Source organism: Coregonus clupeaformis, chromosome 26 (genome assembly GCF_020615455.1).
Source record: "Coregonus clupeaformis isolate EN_2021a chromosome 26, ASM2061545v1, whole genome shotgun sequence".
In the NCBI taxonomy this organism is placed as follows: Eukaryota; Metazoa; Chordata; class Actinopteri; order Salmoniformes; family Salmonidae; genus Coregonus; species Coregonus clupeaformis.
In genome coordinates this window covers 28,090,322-28,117,984 of record NC_059217.1, presented here as the reverse complement: position 1 = coordinate 28,117,984, position 27,663 = coordinate 28,090,322, and the positions used below count along the sequence as shown (strand labels likewise).

The 27,663-nt window shown below is 46.6% G+C and overlaps 1 protein-coding gene across 8 annotated transcripts in view; it reads left to right on the top strand.

Annotated features, from left to right (window-relative positions):
• Positions 1 to 27,663, top strand: part of LOC121540597 (protein MON2 homolog) — a 79,667-nt gene that overhangs the window by 34,137 nt on the left and 17,867 nt on the right. For 3 of the 8 annotated variants that reach the window (XM_045207805.1, XM_045207802.1, XM_045207807.1), the window contains exons 9-33: positions 132 to 256; positions 2,552 to 2,691; positions 2,922 to 3,075; positions 4,190 to 4,380; positions 4,699 to 4,780; positions 5,335 to 5,516; positions 8,346 to 8,458; positions 9,806 to 9,910; positions 10,359 to 10,439; positions 10,671 to 10,835; positions 10,982 to 11,083; positions 11,587 to 11,589; positions 13,237 to 13,347; positions 13,985 to 14,160; positions 14,662 to 14,824; positions 15,109 to 15,402; positions 15,677 to 15,875; positions 16,097 to 16,746; positions 17,252 to 17,395; positions 18,765 to 18,782; positions 19,931 to 20,059; positions 25,695 to 25,885; positions 26,106 to 26,166; positions 26,270 to 26,393; positions 26,694 to 26,901. In XM_045207805.1, the coding sequence (XP_045063740.1) occupies positions 132 to 256; positions 2,552 to 2,691; positions 2,922 to 3,075; positions 4,190 to 4,380; positions 4,699 to 4,780; positions 5,335 to 5,516; positions 8,346 to 8,458; positions 9,806 to 9,910; positions 10,359 to 10,439; positions 10,671 to 10,835; positions 10,982 to 11,083; positions 11,587 to 11,589; positions 13,237 to 13,347; positions 13,985 to 14,160; positions 14,662 to 14,824; positions 15,109 to 15,402; positions 15,677 to 15,875; positions 16,097 to 16,746; positions 17,252 to 17,395; positions 18,765 to 18,782; positions 19,931 to 20,059; positions 25,695 to 25,885; positions 26,106 to 26,166; positions 26,270 to 26,393; positions 26,694 to 26,901 (3,911 nt within the window). The remainder of the gene's footprint in view (positions 1 to 131; positions 257 to 2,551; positions 2,692 to 2,921; positions 3,076 to 4,189; positions 4,381 to 4,698; positions 4,781 to 5,334; positions 5,517 to 8,345; positions 8,459 to 9,805; positions 9,911 to 10,358; positions 10,440 to 10,670; positions 10,836 to 10,981; positions 11,084 to 11,586; positions 11,590 to 13,236; positions 13,348 to 13,984; positions 14,161 to 14,661; positions 14,825 to 15,108; positions 15,403 to 15,676; positions 15,876 to 16,096; positions 16,747 to 17,251; positions 17,396 to 18,764; positions 18,783 to 19,930; positions 20,060 to 25,694; positions 25,886 to 26,105; positions 26,167 to 26,269; positions 26,394 to 26,693; positions 26,902 to 27,663) is intronic. The other 5 variants (XM_041849596.2, XM_045207803.1, XM_045207804.1 and 2 more) reach the window with 4 other exon arrangements.

Sequence of the window (27,663 nt, the reverse complement as noted above, 5' to 3'; positions counted from 1 at the left end):
TCAGGAAGTAAGCTGAAATTCCAATTCCAATTTTCCACAAATCCTGTTGTCTTATTGTAGAGCCAGAAATGTGTGGATAGTTAGCTTGGGGAGCTGAGGATTGAGGTGTGTGTTTGTCTGTGTTGCTGTAGGTGACAGAGTGTGAGATCTTCCTGTCTCTGCTGGTGAAGTTCTTGGATGGAGAGAAGCCTCAGTGGCTCAGAGCTGTTGCCGTGGAGTCAGTCCACAGGCTGTGTGTACAGCCACACCTGCTACGGTGAGGAGGAGCGCACACACATACACCCTCAATACACACACACACTCCACTGACCTTACCGTACACCTTTGATACTAACCTTACCGCACACATACACACACCCTCATCACTAAACTTACCACTTAACTTCCATTTCACACAAGTGTATAATACATGCTTGTACATGTGTGAAACAGGACAGATATACAGTGAGGGAAAAAAGTATTTGATCCCCTGCTGATTTTGTACGTTTGCCCACTGACAAAGAAATGATCAGTCTATAATTTTAATGGTAGGTTTATTTGAACAGTGAGAGACAGAATAACAACAAAAAAATCCAGAAAAACGCATGTCAAAAATGTTATACATTGATTTGCATTTTAATGAGGGAAATTATGTTTTGCAGAGGGGTCAAATACTGACTTAGTACTTGGTGGCAAAACCCTTGTTGGCACTCACAGAGGTCAGACGTTTCTTGTAGTTGGCCACCAGGTTTGCACACATCTCAGGAGGGATTTTGTCCCACTCCTCTTTGCAGATCTTCTCCAAGTCATTAAGGTTTCGAGGCTGACGTTTGGCAACTCGAACCTTCAGCTCCCTCCACAGATTTTCTATGGGATTAAGGTCTGGAGACTGGCTAGGCCACTCCAGGACCTTAATGTGCTTCTTCTTGAGCCACTCCTTTGTTGCCTTGGCCGTGTGTTTTGGGTCATTGTCATGCTGGAATACCCATCCACAACCCATTTTCAATGCCCTGGTTGAAGGAAGGAGGTTCTCACCCAAGATTTGACGGTACATGGCCCCCGTCCATCGTCCCTTTGATGCGGTGAAGTTGTCCTGTCCCCTTAGCAGAAAAACACCCCCAAAGCATAATGTTTCCACCTCCATGTGGGATGGTGTTCTTGGGGTCATAGGCAGCATTCCTCCTCCTCCAAACACGGCAAGTTGAGTTGATGCCAAAGAGCTCCGTTTTGGTCTCATCTGACCACAACACTTTCACCCAGTTCTCCTCTGAATCATTCAGATGTTCATTGGCAAACTTCAGATGGGCATGTATATGTGCTTTCTTGAGCAGGGGGACCTTGCGGGCGCTGCAGGATTTCAGTCCTTCACGGCATAGTGTGTTACCAAATGTTTTCTTGGTGACTATGGTCCCAGCTGCCTTGAGATTATTGACAAGATCCTCCCGTGTAGTTCTGGGCTGATTCCTCACCGTTCTCATGATCATTGCAACTCCACGAGGTGAGATCTTGCATGGAGCCCCAGGCCGAGGGAGATTACAGTTATTTTGTGTTTCTTCCATTTGCGAATAATCGAACCAACTGTTGTCACCTTCTCACCAAGCTACTTGGCGATGGTCTTATAGCCCATTCCAGCCTTGTGTAGGTCTACAATCTTGTCCCTGACATCCTTGGAGAGCTCTTTGGTCTTGGCCATGGTGGAGAGTTTGGAATCTGATTGATTGATTGCTTCTGTGGACAGGTGTTTTTATACAGGAATAAGCTGAGATTAGGAGCACTCCCTTTAAGAGTGTGCGCCTAATCTCAGCTCGTTACCTGTATAAAAGACACCTGGGAGCCAGAAATCTTTCTGATTGAGAGGGGGTCAAATACTTATTTCCCTCATTAAAATGCAAATCAATTTATACCATTTTTGACATGCGTTTTTGACAAGACCAAAAGGGAGCTCTTTGGCATCAACTCAACTCGCCGTGTTTGGAGGAGGAGGAATGCTGCCTATGACCCCAAGAACACCATCCCACATGGAGGTGGAAACATTATGCTTTGGGGGTGTTTTTCTGCTAAGGGGACAGGACAACTTCACCGCATCAAAGGGACGATGGACGGTTGCCAAACGTCAGCCTCGAAACTTTAATGACTTGGAGAAGATCTGCAAAGAGGAGTGGGACAAAATCCCTCCTGAGATGTGTGCAAACCTGGTGGCCAACTACAAGAAACGTCTGACCTCTGTGAGTGCCAACAAGGGTTTTGCCACCAAGTACTAAGTCATGTTTTGCAGAGGGGTCAAATACTAATTTCCCTCATTAAAATGCAAATCAATTTATAACATTTATGACATGCGTTTTTCTGGATTTTGTTGTTGTTATTCTGTCTCTCACTGTTCAAATAAACCTACCATTAAAATTATAGACTGATCATTTCTTTGTCAGTGGGCAAACGTACAAAATCAGCAGGGGATCAAATACTTTTTTCCCTCACTGTAAGCACCCACATATTAGATTCTATGTTCTGCCAAGCCATCCACTTTTCTAACTCCCTTCATCTCCCCGCTCCTCCTCTCCCCCTGTTCACCCAGGTCTTTCTGCCTGTCCTATGACATGAAGCAGCACTCCACCAAGGTGTTCAGGGACATCGTCAATGCTCTGGGCTCCTTCATCCAGTCCCTCTTTATTGTCCTCAACACAGGAAACCCTGCTGCTACCAACGCTTCCACCGGTCAGGAGTGTTGACCTTTCGTGTTATAGCTTTTGACATATAATGTAGTGGAATCTATGGTGAAGTAAAGGAAAGTCTAGGATAGGAGTAGGCAACTCAGGAGGGTACAGGAGAGTGTGGTCTGCAGGGTGCATGCTTTTGTTCCAACCCATCACTAACAGCACACTCTCTTTTTCTCCTTCCTTCCCTCCATCTCTCTCTCCCTCGTTTCTCTCTGTCTCCCTCCCTAGGTGGGTCTGGGTCGGGGGCCCAGGGGGCTGCCCAGGTGGGTCTAGGAGCAGGAGGTCAGGGTGGGAGTCTAACCACACAGGCTGCCTTTGAGTACCGCGGTACCTGGATCCCCCTCATGACCGTCAGTGTACAGGGCAGCGCCAAGGCTACCTAGTGAGTTGTACTACATACACACACACACACACACACACACACACACACACACACACACACACACAGAGACATACACAGAGAGACATACACTAGACATCTAGCTATTGCTGTCTAGGTATGAATCGTCAATCCAATTATTACACACAGGAACCACGTTTCCATCCACAGTTTTTATGCGCGTAAAGTCATACTATATAAAAGAAAATCACGACAGCTGTGATGGGAACAGGAAGTTTTGGTACAATTTTACAAATGCCAACAGATCATTTGTTTGTTCGATATGGTGGGATCTTATTTGTGTTAGTCAAATAAATTATGCGAGAAATGGTAATGGTAACGCCTTTATGCGTAAATATTGATATAATAACCATCATATCAAAGTAAACTTGGAGTCACGCGATGATATGGTGTGTGGTCCTCCCACTACGACGAGACTACGACTCGGGAAACCATGCATTGTATTAGGCTATGATTAACTTTACAGGGTGGTGAAAGTGCACGGTGATGAGCTTGATGCTACTTTCCAATAAATATCAAGGGTCTTATTCTGGTGACATGATGATCAATGCTTGACTGCCGTTTGACAACTAAAAATATTCTTGCTCTTATCCATAATAATGTCATGTAAACTATCCTACCTGCACTGTATCTGGGAGCTGTTGGCTAGTGCACATGTGCCAAGACCAGAGTAGGCACATTTGCTATTTAACACGGCGGAGTTGAAAATGCGAGGGAGGGAGTAGCATCTGTTCGCTGTAATTATGATGCGATTGAGCAATGCTGGTGTTTTGATATAATAGGAGCTGGTTTGTTGATGCAGGAGAAAGAGTTGTCAAAACATCTACTTCCACATTGTGTTTCTGTAATGAACAATTGGCCAGGGACAGCTGATCCTGCAGGTGTTTAAATAAGCAGCAGTCCAGTGAAAAATAGTTTGTTAGTAGGAGCTGAACAATAGTGATTGCACGCAGCCCCTTGTGATGTATTGTTCGCACATTCATACAACTCAGCAGAGTAGAGAAGTGGTTCTCAGCATCTGCACACACGCTAACACACACACACACACACACACACACACTCTCATTCACATCATTACTCTCTCTTCCTCCGCCAGTCTGGAGATGTTGGACAAGGTGGAGCCCCCGTCTATCCCAGAGGGTTATGCTATGTCTGTGGCCTTCAGCGCCCTGCTGGACCTGGTCCGAGGCATCACCTCCATGATAGAGAGAGAATTGGCCAAGGAGGAGGAGGAGGCGGCTGTACGCAGGGAGGCCAACCCAGACCAGAACACCCAGCCTGAGCCTGGTGAAGAGAGGGGAAGAGGGGAGGGGGATGAGGGTTAGGGGTTAGGACCGGGGGGCTTCTCTGGGCTGACAGAAAGGGCTGAATCCTAGCTTCACATACTGTACATGTGCAAATCTTGAACTTTGAAGCTCTTTTCTGACCTCTAGTGGTCAATCCAATGCATACAGTTCCTGAGGGAGTTTATCAATGTAGACTTACCACAGTGATGCACTCTGTTGTCATCCCTATTCAAAAGCTAACGTAGCATTTTAAATATAGATATCTGTACAAATGTATATTGCTTTTCCCCTATGTTGCTAACTAGTGTGTCTCTGTCAGGAGCCTATCTGGTCTGGGAGGAGATGGTCAGTGCGTGTTGGTGTGGTCTACTGGCTGCCCTCTCTCTCCTGCTGGACGCCAGGTAAACAACCCTCCTTATATATCACCTCAAAGTAAATGTATTTAGTATCCCCTCAAAGTAAATGCATTTAGCATCCCCTCAAAGTAAATGCATTTAGTATCCCCTCAAAGTAAATGCATTTAGGATCCCCTGAAAGTAAATGTATTTAGTTACCCCTCAAAGTAAATGTATTTAGTTACCCCTCAAAGTAAATGTATTTAGCTACCCCTCAAAGTAAATGCATTTAGTTACCCCTCAAAGTAAATGTATTAAACTACCCCTCAAAGTAAATGTATTTAGGATCCCCTCAAAGTAAAGGTATTTAGAATCCTCTCAAAGTAACTTGATAGTGTGACAGGGGAAACTCAAGGTCAGGAGCAACAAAAGTTATTGAAACTACTGCGCCCAGCAACTATGGTCCCTAGACCATAAGTTGCTGTGTAAGGGGTCTGCAGATTAAACCGTTTTATGAAAATATTTTTCTCACGGCAAAAAGTGAAGACGTTGCGGCAGTTAGGCCTTCATCAACATTTGTTCCAAACCCATAACCCCCTCTGTGTCTCGTCCCCCTCCAGTACAGATGAGACGGCGACAGAGAGCATCCTGAAGGCAGAGCTGACCGTGGCGTCGCTGTGTGGTCGCCTGGGCCTGGTGACGCCCCGCGACGCCTTCATCACAGCCATCTGCAAGGCCTCGCTGCCCCCACACTACGCCCTGACCGTCCTCAGCAGTAATACAGCCAACCTTAACAACAAGGGTCAGTCGTGGCTGCTAAATCGTGGCCGCTACTGCAAAAACATTTTTACTAAACATTTGGGATCGTAAAACGTTTTCAGTGTAAACTTAAACTACTAAAACCAGATATAAAGTATGTTGAAAAGATAATGGAGCAACATTTTTACATAAGTTAATCTTTGAGAACTAATAATCACCTAAATAAAAGCTAGACAGTCAGGGAGAATCAAAAATTCCAAAAATTGTATGGCATTGGACCCCCATTAATTTTGTTGTAATGTTTGAGTCAGTCAGATAGCATAAGAACAAGGCATAAGCAAAATGTGTATAAGTGAAGGAAATTTGCTTTAAAACTGAAAATGTTCTCTCAGCTCCGTGGCAAAATGTGTAGAATTGCGAGAAATTCGCTTTAAAACAGCAAAAAAAAATCTGCAGCTAAGAAGACAGCCTCTAAAACCGCGCCATTGGCCACTACCACGCACCCTACAAAAATGTCTAGGGGAAACACTGGCGCGTGTACGTCAGTACCCTGTGTGCGTGGGTGGGTGCATGCTTGTGTGACAGCGCAAGCTTGTGTGCGTTCATAGCGGTCTTCTCTCATGGCTTTGCTACATCAGCTCTGTGATAATTATACAGTGGGGAAAAAAAGTATTTAGTCAGCCACCAATTGTGCAAGTTCCCCCACTTAAAAAGATGAGAGAGAGGCCTGTAATTGTCATCATAGGTACACGTCAACTATGACAGACAGATTGGGAATGTTTTTTCCAGAAAATCACATTGTAGGATTTTTAATGAATTTATTAGCAAATTATGGTGGAAAATAAGTATTTGGTCACCTACAAACAAGCAATATTTCTGGCTCTCACAGACCTGTAACTTCTTCTTTAAGAGGTTCCTCTGTCCTCCACTCGTTACCTGTATTAATGGCACCTGTTTGAACTTGTTATCAGTATAAAAGACACCTGTCCACAACCTCAAACAGTCACACTCCAAACTCCACTATGGCCAAGACCAAAGAGCTGTCAAAGGACACCAGAAACAATTGTAGACCTGCACCAGGCTGGGAAGACTGAATCTGCAATAGGTAAGCAGCTTGGTTTGAAGAAATCAACTGTGGGAGCAATTATTAGGAAATGGAAGACATACAAGACCACTGATAATCTCCCTCGATCTGGGGCTCCACGCAAGATCTCACCCCGTGGGAGTCAAAATGATCACAAGAACGGTGAGCAAAAATCCCAGAACCACACGGGGGGACCTAGTGAATGACCTGCAGAGAGCTGGGACCAAAGTAACAAAGCCTACCATCAGTAACACACTACCGCCAGGGACTCAAATCCTGCAGTGCCAGACGTGTCCCCCTGCTTAAGCCAGTACATGTCCAGGCCCGTCTGAAGTTTGCTAGAGTGCATTTGGATGATCCAGAAGAGGATTGGGAGAATGTCATATGGTCAGATGAAACCAAAATATAACTTTTTGGTAAAAACTCAACTCGTCGTGTTTGGAGGACAAAGAATGCTGAGTTGCATCCAAAGAACACCATACCTACTGTGAAGCATGGGGGTGGAAACATCATGCTTTGGGGCTGTTTTTCTGCAAAGGGACCAGGACGACTGATCCGTGTAAAGGAAATAATTAATGGGGCCATGTATCGTGAGATTTTGAGTGAAAACCTCCTTCCATCAGCAAGGGCATTGAAGATGAAACGTGGCTGGGTTCTTTCAGCATGACAATGATCCCAAACACACCGCCCGGGCAACGAAGGAGTGGCTTCGTAAGAAGCATTTCAAGGTCCTGGAGTGGCCTAGCCAGTCTCCAGATCTCAACCCCATAGAAAATCTTTGGAGGGAGTTGAAAGTCTGTGTTGCCCAGTGACAGCCCCAAAACATCACTGCTCTAGAGTAGATCTGCATGGAGGAATGGGCCAAAATACCAGCAACAGTGTGTGAAAACCTTGTGAAGACTTACAGAAAACGTTTGACCTGTGTCATTGCCAACAAAGGGTATATAACAAAGTATTGAGAAACTTTTGTTATTGACCAAATACTTATTTTCCACCATAATTTGCAAATAAATTCATAAAAAATCCTACAATGTGATTTTCTGGATTTTTTTCCCTCATTTTGTCTGTCATAGTTGACGTGTACCTATGATGAAAATTACAGGCCTCTCTCATCTTTTTAAGTGGGAGAACTTGCACAATTGGTGGCTGACTAAATACATTTTTTTCCCACTGTACATACATGCCTCTGAGGAACTTGATAAGCCGGTAGTTAGTTGTTTATTTGTAGACTTCATGCGCTTTTCACCCCAAGTCTCTCTGTCTGTATACGTTTGTGAGAGTGTGAAGCTCTAGAGCCGTTGCTGTGTGTGATCTCCATACTAACCACTGTGATGCCCCACTTATATGTCATTAATCCTGGCTGTGCCTCAACTGTTTCCCTATTCCCTCTAATTAGTAACACCAAGATGAATGGGGGGGATACACACGCTCTCGCTCAAGCACACACACACTATTTGCATATTTGCTGTGATAGATCGAGCTTGCAAATTGGCTTCAGCAGGATCGATGTTTGCTTGGGAGTTAATAAATCAAGTCTCTGTAGCATGTAGCTGGTTTGTCACAGTCACTCAGTGAAGTATATACATGGAAATGACCGACGTTGTGTTATTATTATCAGGGCTGTCTGTCTGTCTGTCTGTGAGGTACATCATGAAGAAAAAAGAAGGAACTCATCGTGTGGACCAATGAGTCTAAATATATTTTTGGACCTCCAAAAGATTTGGTCCTTGTGATTACTTTTGTTGTGGACTCAAGTAAAACATGTGTGTGTTCTCCTGTCCTCCTCAGCCTACTCCATCCAGGGCCAGAGTGTTCAGATCATCAGTTCCTCCAGTGAGTCTCATCAGCAGGTGGTGGCTGTGGGACAGCCTCTCTCTCTACAGCCCCAAGGCACCGTGGTGGTAAGATTACCTCTACACAACATTACTACAACACCTCATCTAGAGGCCACCGTGGTGGTAAGATACACTATATATACAAAAGTATGTGGACAACCCTTCAAATTAGTGGATTCGGCTATTTCAGCCACACCCGTTGCTGACAGGTGTATAAAATTGAGCACACAGCCATGCAATCTCCATAGACAAACACTGTCAGTAGAATAGCCTTACTGAAGAGCTCAGTGACATTCAACGTGGCACCATCATAGGATGCTACCTTTCCAACAAGTCAGTTCGTCAAATTTCTGCCCTGCTAGAGCTGCCCCAGTCAACTGTAAGTGCTGTTATTGTGAAGTGGAAATGTCTAGGAGCAACAACGGCTCAGCCATGAAGTGGTAGGCCACACAAGCTCACAGAATGGGACAGTCGAGTGCTGAAGCGTGTTCCGCATAAAAATCGCAACACTCACTACCGAGTTCCAAACTGCCTCTGGATGCAACGTCGGCACAATAACTGTTCGTCGGGAGCTTCATGAAATGGGTTTCCATGCTCACAAGCCTAAGATCACTGTGCGCAATGTCAAGCTTTGGCTGGAGTGGTTTAAAGATCGCCGCCATTGGACTCTGGACCAGCGGAAATGCGTTCTCTGGAGTAATGAATCATGCTTCAACATCTGGCAGTCCGACGGACAAATCTGGGTTTGAAGGATGCCAGGAGAACGCTACCTATCCGACTGCATAGTGCCAACTGTAAAGTTAGGTGGAGGAGGAATAATGGTCTGGGGCTGTTTTTCATGGTTCGGGCTAGGCCCCTTAATTCAAGTGAAGGGAAATCTTAACGCTACAGCATACAATTACATTCTAGACGATTCTGTGCTTCCAACTTTGTGGCAACAGTTTGGGGAAGACCCTTTCCTGTTTCAGCATGACAATGTCCCCATGCATAAAGCGAGGTCCATACAGAAATGGTTTGTTGATCGGTGTGGAAGAACTTGACTGACCTGCACAGAGCCCTGACCTCAACCCCATTGAACACCTTTGGGATGAATTGGAATGCAGACTGCGAGCCAGGCCTAATCGCCCAACATCAGCGCCTGACCTCACTAATGCTCTTGTGCCTTAATGGAAGCAAGTCCCCGCAGCAATGTTCCAACATCTAGTGGAAAGCCTTCCCAGAAGAGTGGAGGCTGTTTAAGCAGCAAACGGGGGACCAACTCCATATTAATGGACAAGCAGGTGTCCACATACTTTTGGTACCTCTACACAACATTCCTACAACACCACAACTGGAGAGCACCGTATGGGCACATCTTAGAGGTTCACACATACAAACAGTAGTGTTGCATAACTCCATCTCTCCCTCTATCAGCTGACAGCTAAGAATATCCAGTGTATGCGGGCCCTGTTGAACCTGGCCCACTGCCACGGGGCAGTGCTGGGAACCTCCTGGCAGCTGGTGCTGGCCACGCTGCAGGTACACTACCACCTGTGTCCACCACACACCAGAGGACGCTGGTAGGAGGAACTATAGGAGGACGGGCTCATTGTAATGGCTGGAATTGAATAAATGGAACAGTCAAACGTGGTTTCCCTATGTTTGTTTTGTTTGATATTGTTCCATTTATTCCATTCCAGCCATTACAATGAGCCTGTCCTCCTATAGCTCCTCCCACCAGCCTCCTCTGCCACACACACACACACTGGCACTGTTCTACAGCGTATTATAACCAAGCTGGGATTTCCTTATTTTTTTTGTTGTTGCTATTGACAAGCCTAAATATTTAAATGAATTAAAACAGGTTTTTCTGTTCTGATTATATGGTGGAAGTAGTCTGAGTGAATCACTCTTTCTTTGACTTTTCTCACCACCCTCTCCACTCTTCCTGTTCTGTCCATCTTCCACCTTCCCGCTCCTCTCCCAGCACCTGGTGTGGATCCTAGGCCTGAAGCCTGGGGTTGGAGGTGCTCTGAAGCCTGGTCGTGCAGTAGAGGGGCCAAGCACGGTAAGACACGACCACCAATCTATTGCCCTGCCTTACGTAGTCACACTGTACTTAATTCAATTCTCTGCATCAATTAGCAGTAGAGTTTCATTGGCCATTCACTACTGCCCTTCAGCCTTTAAAGCTAGAGACCACACTAAGGTACTTTGCTTTGCTGGATATTACAGACGACCCACAGTCCACCTGAACCTGTCAACTCTCTGACTCCTCTATGATGTCTGTTGGTTACAGGTGCTGACCACGGCTGTGATGACGGACCTGCCTGTCATCTCCAGCATCCTGTCTAGGCTCTTTGAGAGCTCCCAGTACTTAGACGACGTGTCACTGCATCACCTGATCAACGCACTATGCTCCCTCTCTCTGGAAGCTGTGGAGATGGCCTATGGGACTAACAAGGTAACTACTACACATGCATGTAGCCAGAGCAACAACGTATGACCTCCCCATCTTCTGAATGTGCCGCCTTGTGTTACTAAATGTGTAATAATGCTTATATCCACTGAACCAGTCACTCCTATGTTCTGTTCTCGTCCTGTGTCCAGGAGCCATCTCTGTTTGCGGTGGCCAAGCTGCTGGAGACCGGCCTGGTTAACATGGACCGTATAGAGATCCTGTGGAGGCCCCTCACTGGACATCTACTGGAGGTATGTCTTCTAATCACTATTATAGACCGTTATAGACCTTTATATACCATCATAATGGAAGTAGTGGGTAGTGAAGTCCAGGGTTCAAATGATATTTTGTAATAATATAAAATCTGTACTTGATTGAGCTTGCTTGCTTTAAATGGTCCAATAAAATAATCCCAATACTTCAAACTGCCCATCTCACATTCCGGGCAGGCTCAAGCAAACTTTGAAAGTATTTGAAATATTTGAAATAGTATTTGAACCCAGGTCTGGTGAAGTGGTATTTTGGAAAAGCTTCGATAGATACTTCTCAAGCCCTCTCATATCATGGTAATGGTAGTAGCTCCTCCATTTCTAATGCTTTGAGTGGCATCTACCCTCTATGTAGTCAAAGTAATACACATTTTATCTGTGGAGGTTCTGTGTGTATGGTTGTGTGTTTGTCTGAAACGAACGGTTCTCTTCAAGTTGTCTTTTCTCTATCTCCCTCTCTTTTACAACCCATGTCTGTTTTGCAGAAGGTAAGCTCGGAAACTTCTCCTCCCAATCACTTGCTTTCTCTTTCATTGCCTGGTATCAATGTGTTGGAGCTGAGAGTATGCTATGGGCAGCTTGCACCAGATTTATGTTTTCTTCGCTGTTATGTTTGATCTAAATTTCCTCGCATGAGTTGCATTTTTGGAACTCTGTTTTTGTTTGTATGCATACTATACAGCAGTGGTCCCCAACCTTTTCTGAGGACAGATCACTTTCTGAGTCAAAATGCAAGCTGAGATCTACCGCTCAGATTTTCTTTCTAACATGACTTAGAAAACATAAGCCTATGCAACATTAACCAATTAAAAACAGTTCTGTAGCAATGAGGTTTGTGCAGTAGGCTATAGGCCCAATACATTATCACTGCATATTGCAAAATGTAGGTATATGATCACACTGGTATAGATCATTTGATGTATTACTTGTGAGGCACAGCTGAGTCTGCATCTGATAGTCAGTCTGAGGGGAGGGAGCAGCGGTGAGGATGCCTCTCACCCGACTCACCGTCCCTCCTCTCTCCTTCCCTTCGCTGAGAAAAGGGGACACAGTCTTCCAGCTGATGGCGAAACTTAAGTCGCACTGCATTACTTCTGCCTCATGCACCGTTGTTACTCCTATGACCAGAGAAAGTGAAATATTCCTAGATAATAAAATACACAAGCTGCTAATAATTACAACTAAAGCTTATCGAAACACTCATTTTATGGATAATAAAAGTGTTGAACAAAGTGTTGACAGTGCTGAATAACAACTTAAACATGAACTTACTCATAAAAACAGCAGCTCTTTGCTGTATTTGTTGAGTCTCTAGTTATGGTTTTAAACGTTTTGAAATCTCACATCAACTTTGCTGTGCATTCGAGGCTTCTTTTACAGTCTATGGCGCGAGGACACTGTGCAGACACGATGATCTGAGCTATTTGATTGGCCAGCAGCAGGCCTATAGGTGCACTTGATTTGCTGTCTGGGCCTGCTGGGTAGATAGAGTTCTACCTTCAGACACATGAAATGGTTCAACATGGGAACACTTTGCCTTCCCGGCGCCAGAGTTGCTGAATCAAGTGCAGCTACGGTCAACAGCACAAAACAAATTTTAAAAAAATAGGAATGCAAGGCTTTATCGTTGGGGTTTTTACAGAAATGTTTGGTGATTGATTAGGAATGCCTTGGAAATCGACTAGTCGAGCGCGCATTGTTATACAGACACCTGAATATCTAATACATCTTCACCCATCAACTGTAATGATATGCTAGCCTTTCTAGGCAAGTCACATACTTGTTTCATGTTGGGCAACGAGTAGACAACACAGACACTTGTGGGGTGTAAAGGATGGTGCTAATATGGTGTCTTAATCACTGTTGGTGTAGCTGTCCAGGGGAATAGCCACAGCTTTCATAATTATGTGTCTGTCAAATGGTATTACGTTATTTTATTGTTGGGCTAACAGAAAATCACAGGCATACAGTCTATGTTTTAACCACCGGGTAGACATACACTTTGAACAGCCCCTGACTCAGATCTCTCTCTCTCTCTCTCTTCCCCCCCTCTCCCTTTTCTCTCTCTTCCCCCCTTTTTCTCTCTCCATGCTCATGTGTGTGTGTACCCTACCCTCTGATGTTCCCTGCTGCAGGTCTGCCAGCACCCCAATGCCAGGATGAGAGAGTGGGGGGCTGAGGCTGTGACCGCCCTCATCAAAGCTGGCCTGGCCTATAAGCACAACCCCCCTCTGGCACAGAACCAGGTACTACTACTACCCCATCTCTCTCATCTTTACACAGTAACCCAAACACAGGGAATACTGTAACATTTCCTGTCTAGAAGTTGGAAGACTGTTACAATGCAATGCAATGGAAGGTGTTAAGATGAATAGCTATTAGTCCGCTTCACCATGCCAACCCACCCACACATAGTTGGCATGTTTAGATCTCAAGGCCACTCCCTGCCCTCTTTCTTTCACTCTGTCCCTCTCTCTCTCTCTCTCTCTCTCTCTCTCTCTCTCTCTCTCTCTCTACTCACTCACTCACTCACTCACTCACTCACTCACTCACTCACTCACTCACTCACTCACTCACTCACTCACTCACTCACTCACTCACTCACTCACTCACTCACTCACTCACTCACTCACTCTCTCACTCTCTCACTCTCTCACTCTCTCACTCTGTCAATTCAATTTTAATTCAAAGGCCTTTATTGGCATGGGAAACATATGTTTATATTGCCAAAGCAAGTGAAATAGATAAACAAATGTGAAATAAACAGTAAACATTACACTCACAAAAGTTTCAAAGGAATAGAGACATTTAAATAAACATAAATATGGATTGTATTTACAATGGCGCTTGTTCTTCACTGGTTGCCCTCTGTCCCTCTGTCAGAGGCTGCAGCTCCTGCTGTTGAACCCTCTGAAGGAGCTGTCCAACGTGCTCCATGCAGACATCCGTCAGAAACAGCTGGAGAGTGTGCTGCAGATCCTCCAGAGCCAGGGGGACAGTCTGGGGCCCGGCTGGCCCTTAGTGCTGGGGGTCATAGGGGCCATCCGCAACGACCAGGGGTGAGAGAGCGAGGGGGGATGAAAGGATAGATGGAAAGAGGGATAACGTTGAAGCGGTGCAGAGATAATGTGCTTCTTTACTATTTTAGCAGTAGTAACACTTAAAGCGGCAATATGTTGCTTTTTGGGTGACCCGACCAAATTCACATAGAAATGTGAGTTATAGATCTGTCATCCTCATTGAAAGCAAGTCTAAGAAGCTGTAGATCTGTTCTATGTGCGTTATTTCTATGCTTCCCGTTCTTAAGTTTCGTTTGTGCGTCTTTTACTTTCGGTTTTGTACACCAGCTGAAAATAAGATATTTTGTGTTATTAAAAATATATTTCACAGCGGTTTAGATTGTACAATGGTTTTCTGCACTATGCATTGCTTGTTTTGTCACATAAACTGAAATTAGGCAAACTATTTAATTTATTTTAGCAGCCAGGAAATGGCAGAGGGAATTCTGCATATTGCACCTTTAATTGAACTCGCATGCTGTATTTCCTCCTGTCCCCCAGAGAGTCGTTGATCCGAACAGCCTTCCAGTGCCTGCAGTTGGTGGTGACTGACTTCCTCCCCACCATGCCTTGCACGTGCCTGGAGATCGTACTGGATGTAGCTGGCAGCTACGGCCTCCAGAACCAGGAGCTCAACATCAGCCTCACCTCCATAGGACTCCTGGTGAGACTGAACACAAAATGACAAATACTAACCCTAACTCAACATCTGTCTCCCCTCAATAGGACTCCTGGTACGACCGCAGTATGTGGCATATATTGTTTTATATCCTATATTGTATTGAGTTTGAACACTGATTGCTGATACTGTTATAAGAAGCTTATAATTGCTATTGCGTCCCCCCAAAGCATTACTTTTCTAGTAATTCAACAATGATCTTTGAAAAGTGACACTGTCTGTACTAGTGATTTTAGTCAACCTCTCTCTCCCCCCGTTTTCCCCCACAGTGGAACATCTCAGACTACTTCTTCCAGAGGGGCGAGGCCATCACCCAGGAGCTAGAGAGGGAGGAGGCAGCGCTGCAGAAGCAGGCCCAGGATAAGGGTGAGCCCCTGAACAGGCCCTTCCACCCGGCCCCTCCCTTCGACTGCCTGTGGCTGTGTCTGTACGCCAAGCTGGGCCAGCTGTGTGTGGACCCCCGGCCCGCCGTCAGGAAGAGCGCCGGTCAGACCATGTTCTCCACCATCGCTGCCCACGGCACCCTGCTGCAGCAGCCCACCTGGCACATCGTCGTCTGGAAGGTACCGTCTAGTCACTAACAATAATCACATAGAACGTTAGTCCTGAATGATACATGGCTGTAGACTCCTATGACATACTGGAAGGTATTCAAACGTTCAGTCACTGGCCCTCGTCTATTAAGGAAACATACGCTCAAATAGGATTGTACGTTTGGGATCTGTCAATTTGAACCTGATCATACGTGATTAAGTGCTGCTACTAATACTTTAAACCACCCAGTATGATTTTAACAACCTTATTGGTCATCTGCCCTCTGGCGGTCCATTAAAACAGGTTCTGTTCCACCTGCTGGACTGTGTGAGGAAGTCTTCCACCACGGCCGATAAGGAAAAGATTGAGTCAGGGGGTGGGAACATCCTCATCCACCACTCACGGGACACAGCTGAGAAACAGTGGGCGGAGACCTGGGTGCTGACACTGGCAGGGGTGGCTCGTATCTTCAACACCAGGAGATACCTGCTGCAGCAACTAGGTGTGTGTCTGTGTGTGGTCGCATGTTTTTTTTTAAATGTAAAGCTTTTCTCATTCATCTCTTAAGTCTACACTCAATGACAAGAGGAGGAAGATGATTGATTTATGGACAGTGCTCCTCCTCCTATCATTGCCCTGTCCCCATGCATATGCAAAATACTGATTTAATGAATAGGCCCCAATATTTGCCTCTTCTTACCTGGTTCTGTGTCCACTCCACAGGTGACTTCTTCAAGGCGTGGGAGGTTCTGTTGGACCACATCCAGTCTGCTGCCCTCAGTAAGAACAGCGAGGTCTCCCTGGCCGCGCTCAAGTCCTTCCAGGAGATCCTCCAGATCGCTACACCCGTCAAGGACTCCGCCATGCCCACCGACGCTCTGGCTGCTATGGGCGTTCACCCGGTCCTCATCGACCCCCTCAGCGCCTCAGGCCCCGGCAGACCCCTGCTGCGCTCCAACTCGATGTTGGAGAGGCTGACGCGCTACAACGATGCTGAACTCCAGGCCCCTCCCCCAGGGGAGGAGTCAGCACTGGAGGATGCGGCGCTGTGGTGGTCGGCGTGGAACACCTGGTACCGGACAGGCACGGACAGCACGAGGCCCCCTAGTGGCGGGACGGGGACAGACAGACCCTTCTTTATCCCCAGCCAGCCCTACCTGACAGCGTTAGTCCAGATCTTCCCTGCCCTCTACCAGCACATCAAGACTGACTTCAGCATGGAGGACCTGAGGAAGCTGGGGGTGATCCTCCACGGGGGCGTGTCCATACCGATCAGCAGTGACGCCTCGCCCTTCATCCTGCCCTCTTACACTGAGGCTGTCCTCACCAGCCTGCAGGAGGCCGTGCTCACCGCACTCGACGTGCTGCAGAAGGTGGGTGGGCCGCAGCACAGAAATTATAACATTTTTAAAGTGTTTCGCAAAATCAGATAAAGGCATTTTTCAACTGCTGAATTGGGCTAGTAGTCCAATCCACACACACACACTGTTAAATGCTCTCAAAGTGCCCTTTTTATTAGATGGACAAGGTTTCTATTCCTTTGTTGTCCTCTGTTATGGAAACTAGCAGATTGATTTCAAGGGCAATTGTTCCTTTTCTCCTGCACCTACTAATGGAACAGTATGTGACTGTGCAATAATAACCATGTTTAATAAACTGATGGGAGTCAGTAGTGAGTAAGGTTCCCTGGTTCTATTGAGGTCAGTAGTGAGTAAGGTTCCCTGGTTCTATTGAGGTCAGTAGTGAGTAAGGTTCCCTGGTTCTATTGAGGTCAGTAGTGAGTAAGGTTCCCTGGTTCTATTGAGGTCAGTAGTGAGTAAGGTTCCCTGGTTCTATTGAGGTCAGTAGTGAGTAAGGTTCCTGTCTCTCCCTCTGCAGGCCATCTGTGTGGGCCCAGAGAACCTGCAGGTTATGTACCCAGCTATCTTTGAACAGCTCCTCCTCTTCGTCGAGTTCTCCTGCAAACCCCCCCAGTACGGCAAGATGGAAACCAAACATGTGGCCAACGCTAAATACAACCAGGTAACGAATCACAATCCCTCGCTCTCTTTGCCGTTGTCTTTCTCTGACGCTTTGTCTGCAAGTTTTGTCTTCCTCTCTCTTTCAAGCTTTCTCTCTTTCTCTCTCTCGTTGTCTCGATACCTCTGATATTTTCCATTGAGGGAATGTTGTTGAAACAATTTCTATCCCAGTCGTCCGTTTGTCTCTAGACTTTCTGAACATGGTCATCCCCCCGTCCCCGTCTCGTGACTTTAATGAAGCGCATCCCCTTTCTTCCCCCCATCTCGTTAATGAAGCGCATCCCCTTTCTCCCCCCCGTCTCGTGACTTTAATGAAGCGCATCCCCTTTCTTCCCCCCGTCTCGTTAATGAAGCGCATCCCCTTTCTCCCCCCCGTCTCGTGACTTTAATGAAGCGCATCCCCTTTCTCCCCCCCGTCTCGTGACTTTAATGAAGCGCATCCCCTTTCTTCCCCCGTCTCGTTAATGAAGCGCATCCCCTTTCTCCCCCCCGTCTCGTGACTTTAATGAAGCGCATCCCCTTTCTTCCCCCCGTCTCGTTAATGAAGCTCATCCCCCCCCCCCACCCCCCCGTCTCGTTAATGAAGTGCATCCCCTTCTTTTGTCTGGTCCTCATTTGCCACGCCCCTATTGTTCTAATCAATTGACACATAGCTGGGTCTTTTAAACCACATCAGCAGCCCTAAACTATCCCTCTTCTTTCTCTCTCATTCACACCAGCCCCTCAGGCTGGCAGTTCTCTAGCCCCAGGTGACATTTTTCCAGCTTTTGGGAGGTCTCAGACCAAGTTCATGACTCTTCCCTTTTCTCAGAATGAAGGACAAGTGAGATTCACTTAACTCGTACAACCCCTTTTTAAAGTAGGCTAGTAGATGATACCTTCTTTGTTCATGCTGAGTTCAGACCAGAAGGGAATCTTTCAAACAAAGCTAGGATCTCATCTGTGTTTTCCTCACTTATATGTATTCTCACACTTACAAAAAAAAGCCTGTCAAACGGTCTGGTCTTTGATGAAGTCATCTGGTGTAGCAGCTGCTGTGCCTATCAGGGGAGATGCAGTATGTTGTATTGAGTGGTTTTGATTTCATGGTGGTGGCTGAATCAGCTATGCTAATTAACGCTATCGCTACACACTCTCACCAGTAAAAGCTCCAAGTCTGTCTGTCACTTGACCTGTCAGTCGTTCATACTGTCAGTCAGTTTGTTGTTCAATCAAACCGTTAAAAAACATGATTGCCACTGTCAGTCAATTGGTCAGTGGCGACAAGTTGGTATAATAACACCAGGCACCAGCAAACAAGTTAACTCCAACCTTCTCCTTGTTCTGTTTTTGTGTCGTACTATCCATCTACTCACTGGATCAACCTTTAGATCCAACTGTTTGCACCGGTGAGTTCCACCTCCCCCCTACAGCCCCCTTTAGTACTGTATTGTACTGTACTCAGCTGTGTACTACTGCTCAATGGTCCCATCACTACTACAGTAGATGAGGCATTTCACCCACTGCATGGTAAGACGTTGTCTACATCATTTACTCCATGTTACCTACCTACCCCTCTCTGTTCTGTCCATCACTAACCAGTCCCTCCAGGATTTCGCAGGGATTTTTTGTGAAATTTGCAGGCCAAAATTCTTGATTTTGCTGCAGCAATTCTGACATTTTGCATGGCAATATGCAATGATTTTGTCAGATTTGTCGCAAAAATGCATTGACGAGTTTGTTGACGTGTGGCTTGATTGAACCATATTATGCGGTAAATGTGCGGTGATTGGTTGTAATTGCGAGCCCTCTTTTTGTTCTGTGTTCATGGGTCAGTTCTATGTGATAATATTGCGATGGTTTGACTGTTTTATGTGGAAATAGTGCGACGATCGGTCAAATTTTCAAGCCCTCGCATAATATGCTGGGAATTGTTGATTTAGCTAAAATAATTACGGTCACGGAATCCTGAAGAGGCTGACTAACCAGTGGGTATGCCTCTCTCTCTGAATCTACTACCTACCTGTCAAGTCCCATCCTCCTATTACTTATCTTACTGACTGTTTTAGTGTCGTGCTGTCCATATTTGCACATGTACAGTATTTCTACTACAAGTTCTATGGTGCTTTGCTCCTCTTAGTATTTGAATGGAGGGATGTTTTCAGCTTCAGTTAAACCCCCCCCCCACCCCCTCTCTCTCTCTGTCTCTCTCTCTCTCTCTCTCTCTCTCTCTCTCTGTCTCTCTCTCTCTCTGTCTCTCTCTGTCTCTGTCTCTGTCTCTGTCTCTGTCTCTGTCTCTGTCTCTGTCTCTGTCTCTCTCTCTCTCTGTCTGTCTCTCTCTCTCTCTCTCTCTCTCTCTCTGTCTCTCTCTCTGTCTCTCTCTCTCTGTCTCTCTCTCTCTCTCTCTCTCTCTCTCTCTCTCTCTCTCTCTCTCTCTCTCTCTCTCTCTCTCTCTCTCTCTCTCTCTCTCTCTCTCTCTCTCTCTCTCTCTCTCTCTCTCTCTCTCTCTCTCTCTCTCTCTCTCTCTCTCTCTCTCTCTCTCTCTCTGTGTGTACAGGCAGAATGGGTTGCCTTAAACTACGTGCCCTTTGCTGAGAGGTCCCTGGAGGTGGTGGTGGACCTCTACCACAAAACAGCCTGTCACAAAGCTGTCATCAACCAGAAAGTCCTACAGAACATCATCAAGGTGCTGTCTCCAACATAACCAAGACATGTTCTTTTGTTTATAAGTGTTCATGTAAAAGGAGTTGCTCGGAAACTGGAACTCCTAGTGCTGGTTCTGGTTGTAAAACTACTACTCCCTAATTTAATATGTCAACGCCATTCTAAATATCTTTCATATCTCCAATTAGTCCATCATCATACTCCAGTGACTAATGTTTCTGTCATAAACAAGCTGCTCTTTGTCGTGGGAAACAACATCTCTTTACAAAGCTGTCAGGTGTTCCTTTATTGTTTCCTGTGGATCAATGACATACCAAGTTGTTTCTCAACAAGCCCTGGTCTGGTGTGTGTGTGGGACCCATCTGACTCCCATTATCTTCTTAAAGAAATTCCCAGAACTAGGACTACTACTCTGCTAAGACCTCATTAGAGAGTTTCCCTATGGATAGGTTCAAACCAACCCTCCTCTCCCTCTCCTGAGAAAGGTCCTCATAGCCATAAAATCCTAACCTTGGGGAGACCAGCTGTGTATGGAAAGAGGGAGCCGTTTGAAACAAAGACAGTCTGTTTCTGTTCCGTTGCTTTATTCTTTCCCTGGTTTTGAGACTAAAACGCATAGACAACGATGGCTCAAGACATCATTGTTTAGTTTAGATGTGTCTGTGATTGATGTTACACCTGTAGGTCTCTGCGTCATTACTGAGTCACACACAAGACATTTTACATTTACATTTTAGTCATTTAGCAGACGCTCTTATCCAGAGCGACTTACAGGAGCAATTAGGGTTAAGTGCCTTGCTCAAGGGCACATTAACGTCATTTAGCAGACGCTCTTAGCCAGAGCGACTCACAAATTGGTGCGTTCACCCTATAGCCAGTGGGATAACCACTTTACAATTTGGGGGGGGTTAGAAGGATTACTTTATCCTATCCCAGGTATTCCTTAAAGAGGTGGGGTATCAAATGTCTCCGGAAGGTGGTGAGTGACTCCGCTGTCCTGGCGTCGTGAGGGAGCTTGTTCCACCATTGGGGTGCCAGAGCAGCGAACAGTTTTGACTGGGCTGAGCGGGAGCTATGCTTCCGCAGAGGAAGGGAGCCAGCAGGCCAGAGGTGGATGAACGCAATGCCCCTCGTTTGGGTGTAGGGACTGATCAGAGCCTGAAGGTACAGAGGTGCCGTTCCCCTCACTGCTCCATAGGCAAGCACCATGGTCTTGTAGCGGATGCGAGCTTCAACTGGAAGCCAGTGGAGTGTGCGGAGGAGGGGGGTGACGTGAGAGAACTTGGGAAGGTTGAACACCAGACGGGCTGCGGCATTCTGGATGAGTTGTAGGGGTTTAATGGCACAGGCAGGGAGGCCAGCCAACAGCGAGTTGCAGTAGTCCAGACGGGAGATGACAAGTGCCTGGATTAGGACCTGTGCCGCTTCCTGTGTAAGGCAGGGTCGTACTCTCCGAATGTTGTAGAGCATGAACCTGCAGGAGCGGGTCACCGCCTTGATGTTGGCGGAGAACGACAGGGTGTTGTCCAGGGTCACGCCTAGGCTCTTCGCACTCTGGGAGGAGGACACAGCGGAGTTGTCAACCGTGATGGCGAGATCATGGAACGGGCAGTCCTTCCCCGGGAGGAAGAGCAGCTCCGTCTTGCCAGGGTTCAGCTTGAGGTGGTGATCCGTCATCCATACTGATATGTCTGCCAGACATGCAGAGATGCGATTCGCCACCTGGTTATCAGAAGGGGGGAAAGGAGAAGATTAGTTGTGTATCGTCAGCGTAGCAATGATAGGAAAGGCCATGTGAGGATATGACAGAGCCAAGTGACTTGGTGTATAGGGAGAAAAGGAGAGGGCCTAGAACTGAGCCCTGGGGGACACCAGTGGTGAGAGCACGTGGTGCGGAGACAGCTTCTCGCCACGCCACTTGGTAGGAGTGACCGGTCAGGTAGGGACGCAATCCAGGAGTGAGCCGCGCCGGAGATGCCCAGCTCGGAGAGGGTGGAGAGGAGGATCTGATGGTTCACAGTATCAAAGGCAGCAGACAGGTCTAGAAGGACAAGAGCAGAGGAGAGAGAGTTAGCTTTTAGCAGTGCGGAGAGTCTCCGTGACACAGAGAAGAGCAGTCTCAGTTGAATGACCAGTCCTGAAACCTGATTGGTTTGGATCAAGAAGGTCATTCTGAGAGAGATAGCAAGAGAGTTGGCTAAAGACGGCACGCTCAATAGTTTTGGAAAGAAAAGAAAGAAGGGATACTGGTCTGTAGTTGTTGACATCAGTGGGGTCGAGTGTTGTTTTTTTGAGAAGGGGAGCAACTCTCGCTCTCTTGAAGACGGAAGGGACATGGCCAGCGGTCAAGGATGAGTTGATCAGCGAGGTGAGGTAGGGGAGAAGGTCACCGGAGATGGTCTGGAGAAGGGAGGAGGGGATGGGGTCAAGCGGGCAGGTTGTTGGGCGGCCTGCAGTCACAAGTCGCAGGATTTTATCTGGAGAGAGAGGGGAAAAAGAAGTCAAAGCATAGGGTAGGGCAGTGTGAGCAGGACCAGCAGTGTCATTAGACTTAACAAACGAGGATCGGATGTCGTCAACCTTCTTTTTTCAAAGTGGTTGACGAAGTCATCCACAGAGAGAGAGGGGGGGGAGGGGGGGATTCAGGAGGGAGGAAAATGTGGCAAAGAGCTTCCCCTAGGGTTAGAGGCAGATGCTTGGAATTTAGAGTGGTAGAAGGTGGCCTTAGCAGCAGAAACAGATGAAGAAAATGTAGAGAGGAGGGAGTGAAAAGATGCCAGGTCGGCAGGGAGTTTAGTTTTCTTCCATTTCCGCTCCGCTGCCCGGAGCTCTGTTCTGTGAGCTCGCAATGAGTCATCAAGCCACGGAGCTGGAGGGGAGGACCGAGCCGGCCGGGAGGATAGGGGACACAGAGAGTCAAAGGATGCAGAAAGGGGAGGAGAGGAGGGTTGAGGAGGCAGAATCAGGAGATTGGAGGGAGAAGGATTGAGCAGAGGGAAGAGATGATAGGATGGAAGAGGAGAGAGTAGTGGGAGAGAGAGGAGCGAAGGTTGCGGCGGCGCATTACCATCTGTGTAGGGGCAGAGTGAGTAGTGTGGGAGGAGAGCGAGAGAGAAAAGGAAACAAAGTAGTGGTCGGAGACATGGAGGGGAGTTGCAGTGAGATTAGTAGAGGAGCAGCATCTAGTGAAGATGAGGTCAAGCGTATTGCCTGCCTTGTGAGTAGGGGGACGGTGAGAGGGTGAGGTCAAAAGAGGAGAGGAGGGAAAGAAGGAGGCAGAGAGAAATGAGTCAAATGTGGACATAGGGAGGTTGAAATCCCCCAAAACTGTGAGGGGTGAGCCATCCTCAGGGAAGGAACTTATCAAGGCGTCAAGCTCATTGATGAACTCTCCAAGGGAACCTGGAGGGCGATAGATGACAAGGATATTAAGCTTAAATGGGCTAGTGACTGTGACAGCATGGAATTCAAATGAGGAGATAGACAGATGGGTTAGGGGAAAAATTGAGAATGTCCACTTGGGAGAGATGAGGATTCCTGTACCACCACCCCTCTGACCAGATGCTCTCGGGGTATGCGAGAACACATGGTCAGACGAGGAGAGAGCAGTAGGAGTAGCAGTGTTTTCAGTGGTGATCCATGTTTCCGTCAGCGCCAGGAAGTCGAGGGACTGGAGGTTGGCATAGGCTGGGATGAAGTCAGCTTTGTTGGCAGCAGAACGGCAGTTCCAGAGGCTGCCTGCGACCTGGAACTCCACGTGGGTGGTGCGTGCAGGGACCACCAGGTTAGAGAGGCAGCAGCCACGCGGTGTGGTGCGTTTGTGTAGCCTGTGCAGAGAGGAGAGAACAGGGATAGGCAGAGGCATAGTTGACAGGCTGTAGCAAATGGCTACAAAAATGCAGAGGAGATCGGAATGAAATGAGCTAAGCATCTGGGAGAGGAGAGAGCAGGGCCTCCCTCACCAAAAACTTCTACCTCAGAAACTAAAATTGTTTCACTGAACCACCCGAACAAAAACTCTCCCAACTTCCACCTTTAGAAATCAGAATTGTTGTGAACCACAGCGGTTCAATGTTTAAAGGAATAGACTCAACCCACTTTATTCAGCTAGCTAACTATGACACCATAGCTAACTAGCAAGCTAGCATCCAATAACAATAACACACCGTTTAGCACCAACACTTGGTCACAACAAACCACCAATAGTGTGATAACACACTAAACAGATCATTCGTGTCTGTGTCAAGTTCCTTTCATGACGCAGCAATGATTAGACGTTGGCTAGCTAGGACAAGTATATTGTATTTAGCTACTACCGTACAGTTAGCTGGTCGTGTTGGGTAGCTAGCAATGGCCACTGTGTTGACTTTGTTTGAAGAACGGCTAGCTAGCTAGCTTCGTGCTACACCCGGCACACAATGGCTATTGTGTTGACTCTGACTCTGTTCGAAAAAACGGCTAGGTAGCTCGCTTCGTGCTACAGCCGGCACGGCCGAAGACACTGCCAAGACACACCAATAGTGTGATAACACACTAAACATATCATTCGTGTCTGTGTCAAGTTCCTTTCATGACGCAGCAATGATTAAACGTTGGCTAGCTAGGACAAGTATATTGTAGTTAGCTACTACAGTACAGTTAGCTGGTCGTGTTGGGTAGCTAGCAATGGCCACTGTGTTGACTTTGTTTGAAGAACGGCTAGCTAGCTAGCTTCGTGCTACACCCGGCACACAATGGCTACTGTGTTGACTCTGACTCTGTTCGAAAAAAACGGCTAGTTAGCTCGCTTCGTGCTACAGCCGGCACGGCCGAAGACACTGCCAAGACACAGTAACTACCCACAACAACCCACGATGCCTAGCTATGACGCCGTAGCTAACTAGCAAGCTAGCATCCATTAACACACAATTTAGCACCAATACTTGGTTACAACAAACTGCCAAGAGTGTGTTAGCACACTAAACAGATAATTCAAGTCCGTGTCTAGTTCCTTTCATAACGCATAACGCAGCAAAAAATTAAACGTTGGCTAGCAGACATTAACATTGGAAACAGCTCTCCAGCGTTGCTAATCGTTACCAGTAGCTACCCGCTAGCTAGCTAGCCTCGTGCTTCGATACTAACCTACAATTACCTACGGAAACCTACAATAACAACAATACTAACCTATAATAAATACAATACCTAACTACAGCTAACTACCTACCTACGATCTAATACATGGTTAAGCTTTACTCAACACCATATGAGAAGCTTACCTCCTGCTTACCTCCAGCTAGAGAAAAACACAACCTCTCCCGACAACCTCTCCCGACACAAGACCATCAGGAATACTTTTTCCCCTCCTGCACTAGCAGATTGAGCACCAGGCAAGTCCATATGTTGAAGACTCCCATTGTGTTTCCAACGCCGCTCTCCCTCTCGTTACAGAGAATATGCTACACATCATCTAAATCACACAACATCTAAATATGAACCATAGTGATCTTAATTTCTCCATTACCCTCTCTCCTTTCCCCCATAGATCCTGAGGAAATAGCCTGGAAGTCAAGCCTAGGGGTTAGCTAATCCACTAGCAGACCTGGCCACCGGGCTAGTCCATACATTGAAGACTCCCATTGTGTTCTAACCCCACCCTTTCTCTCCTTCCTCAATAGACCCTGAGGATGCCCCTGGGCCTGAGGTATGCGTGTCCGTCAGAGAGCACGTGGAAGCTAGCTGTGTCGTCCCTGCTCAAGGTGCTGTCCACCGGGCTACCCGTGGCCCGTCAGCATGCCTCCTCTGGGAGGTTTGACACTATGTGGCCAGAGCTGGCCAACGCCTTCGAAGACTTCCTTTTCACCAAAAGGTAGGTACACCTTTTCTCAGAGAGTTCATAAAAAATAGGCGGAGTGATTTCTACATATTGCGCCTTAAAATAAAAACATACCCATGAGATTTGACGCACCTGAATGTTCCTCAGTCTGGGAAACGGGCATTGATTCAGTGTTGACAATGGATGGAGGAATGAGGCTTGATTAGCTGTAAATCAATAGCTCATCAATTGCATTTCTGTTTCTGTTTTACAGCACACCTCCAGACAATGTGTCCATCCAGGAGTTCCAGAAGAATGAAGCCATTGACGTTGAGGTAAAACATTGACTGACTGAACACACTTAAACCAATCTTTGAATTGTATTACTGCCTTTATACCTGCCAATCCCTGAGGTCTGTGTGTGGCCTCTCTCTGTAGGTGGTGCAGCTGATCAGCACAGAGATCTTGCCGTTTGCCATCTTCATACCCAAAGACTTTGTTGGCCAGATGATGGCCATGCTCAATAAAGGATCCATTCACTCACAGTCCTCCTCATTTACAGGTAAGGAAAGAACACCAACTCCTATTCCAGTACCTTTTGCTTTTCCACTAACGACATGTTAACACATGCCATACACTTCTGTTGGTCACAATGTATCATTTCAACAGCCTGGATTTTCCTTTTAAAAATGAATCTATAATCAACTATGTATTTTCTAGCATCACCTCTGAAACCAAATGTTTCTCATTCTAGTTATTTAGCAGATGCTCTTATATCACAGTGACTTACAATAAAGGCATTCAAATAGGTATGACAACCACATCACAATCTTTGCAAATACAACCATATTTCCCTTCACAGAGGCAGAGATAGACGTGCGGATGCGGGAGGAGTTCTCCAAAGTGTGTTTTGAGACGCTGCTCCAGTTCTCCTTCAGTAACAAGGTGTCCACACCCCAGGAAGGCTACATCTCCCGCATGGCCCTCTCTGTGCTCCTCAAGAGGTCCCAAGACGTGTTGAGGCGCTACGTGGACGATGAGAGGCTGAGTGGACGCTGCCCGCTGCCCAGGTGAGTCCACTTACATCACTAAAACAAGAGCTCTAGAACAGGGATGGTGAGACCACGACCCCTGTAGTAGACACACCAAAACGCAGCATATTTAGGTTTTGTGAAGTGCTTTTATGCACCTTTTACACAAAATTAGCATTCGACTTCAACAAGAGAGAGTGCTTACACTGGTAAGTACTTCAGCTGAGAACTGGCATCAGTTTCTCCATCCATATTCCTCTAGTCTCTCTCATCCTTTCTCTTCCCCCCTTTCTCTTTCGTTCTCTTGGTATTCATACAGTCCCTTCGGAAACTATTCAGACCCCTTGACTTTTTCCACATTTTCTTAGGTTACAGCCTTATTCTAAAATTGATTAAATTGTTTTTTTTTCTCATCAATCTACACACAATACCCCATAATGATAAAGCAAAAAGAAGGTTTTTAGACATTTTTGCTAATTTATTAAATATACAAAACTGAAATATCACATTTACTTAAGTATTCAGAACCTTTACTCAGTACTTTGTTGAAGCACGTTTGGTAGCAATTACAGCCTTGTGTCTTGGGTATGACGCTACAAGCTTGGCACACCTGTATTTGGGGAGTTTCTCCCATTCTTGTCCTTCTGGAAGGTTGTCCTTCTGGAAGGTTCTCCCATCTCCACAGAAGAACTCTGGAGCTCTGTCAGAGTGACCATCGGGTTCTTGGTCACCTCCCTGACCAATGCCGATTGCTCAGTTTGGCCAGGCGGCCAGCTCTAGGAAGAGTCTTGGTGGTTCCAA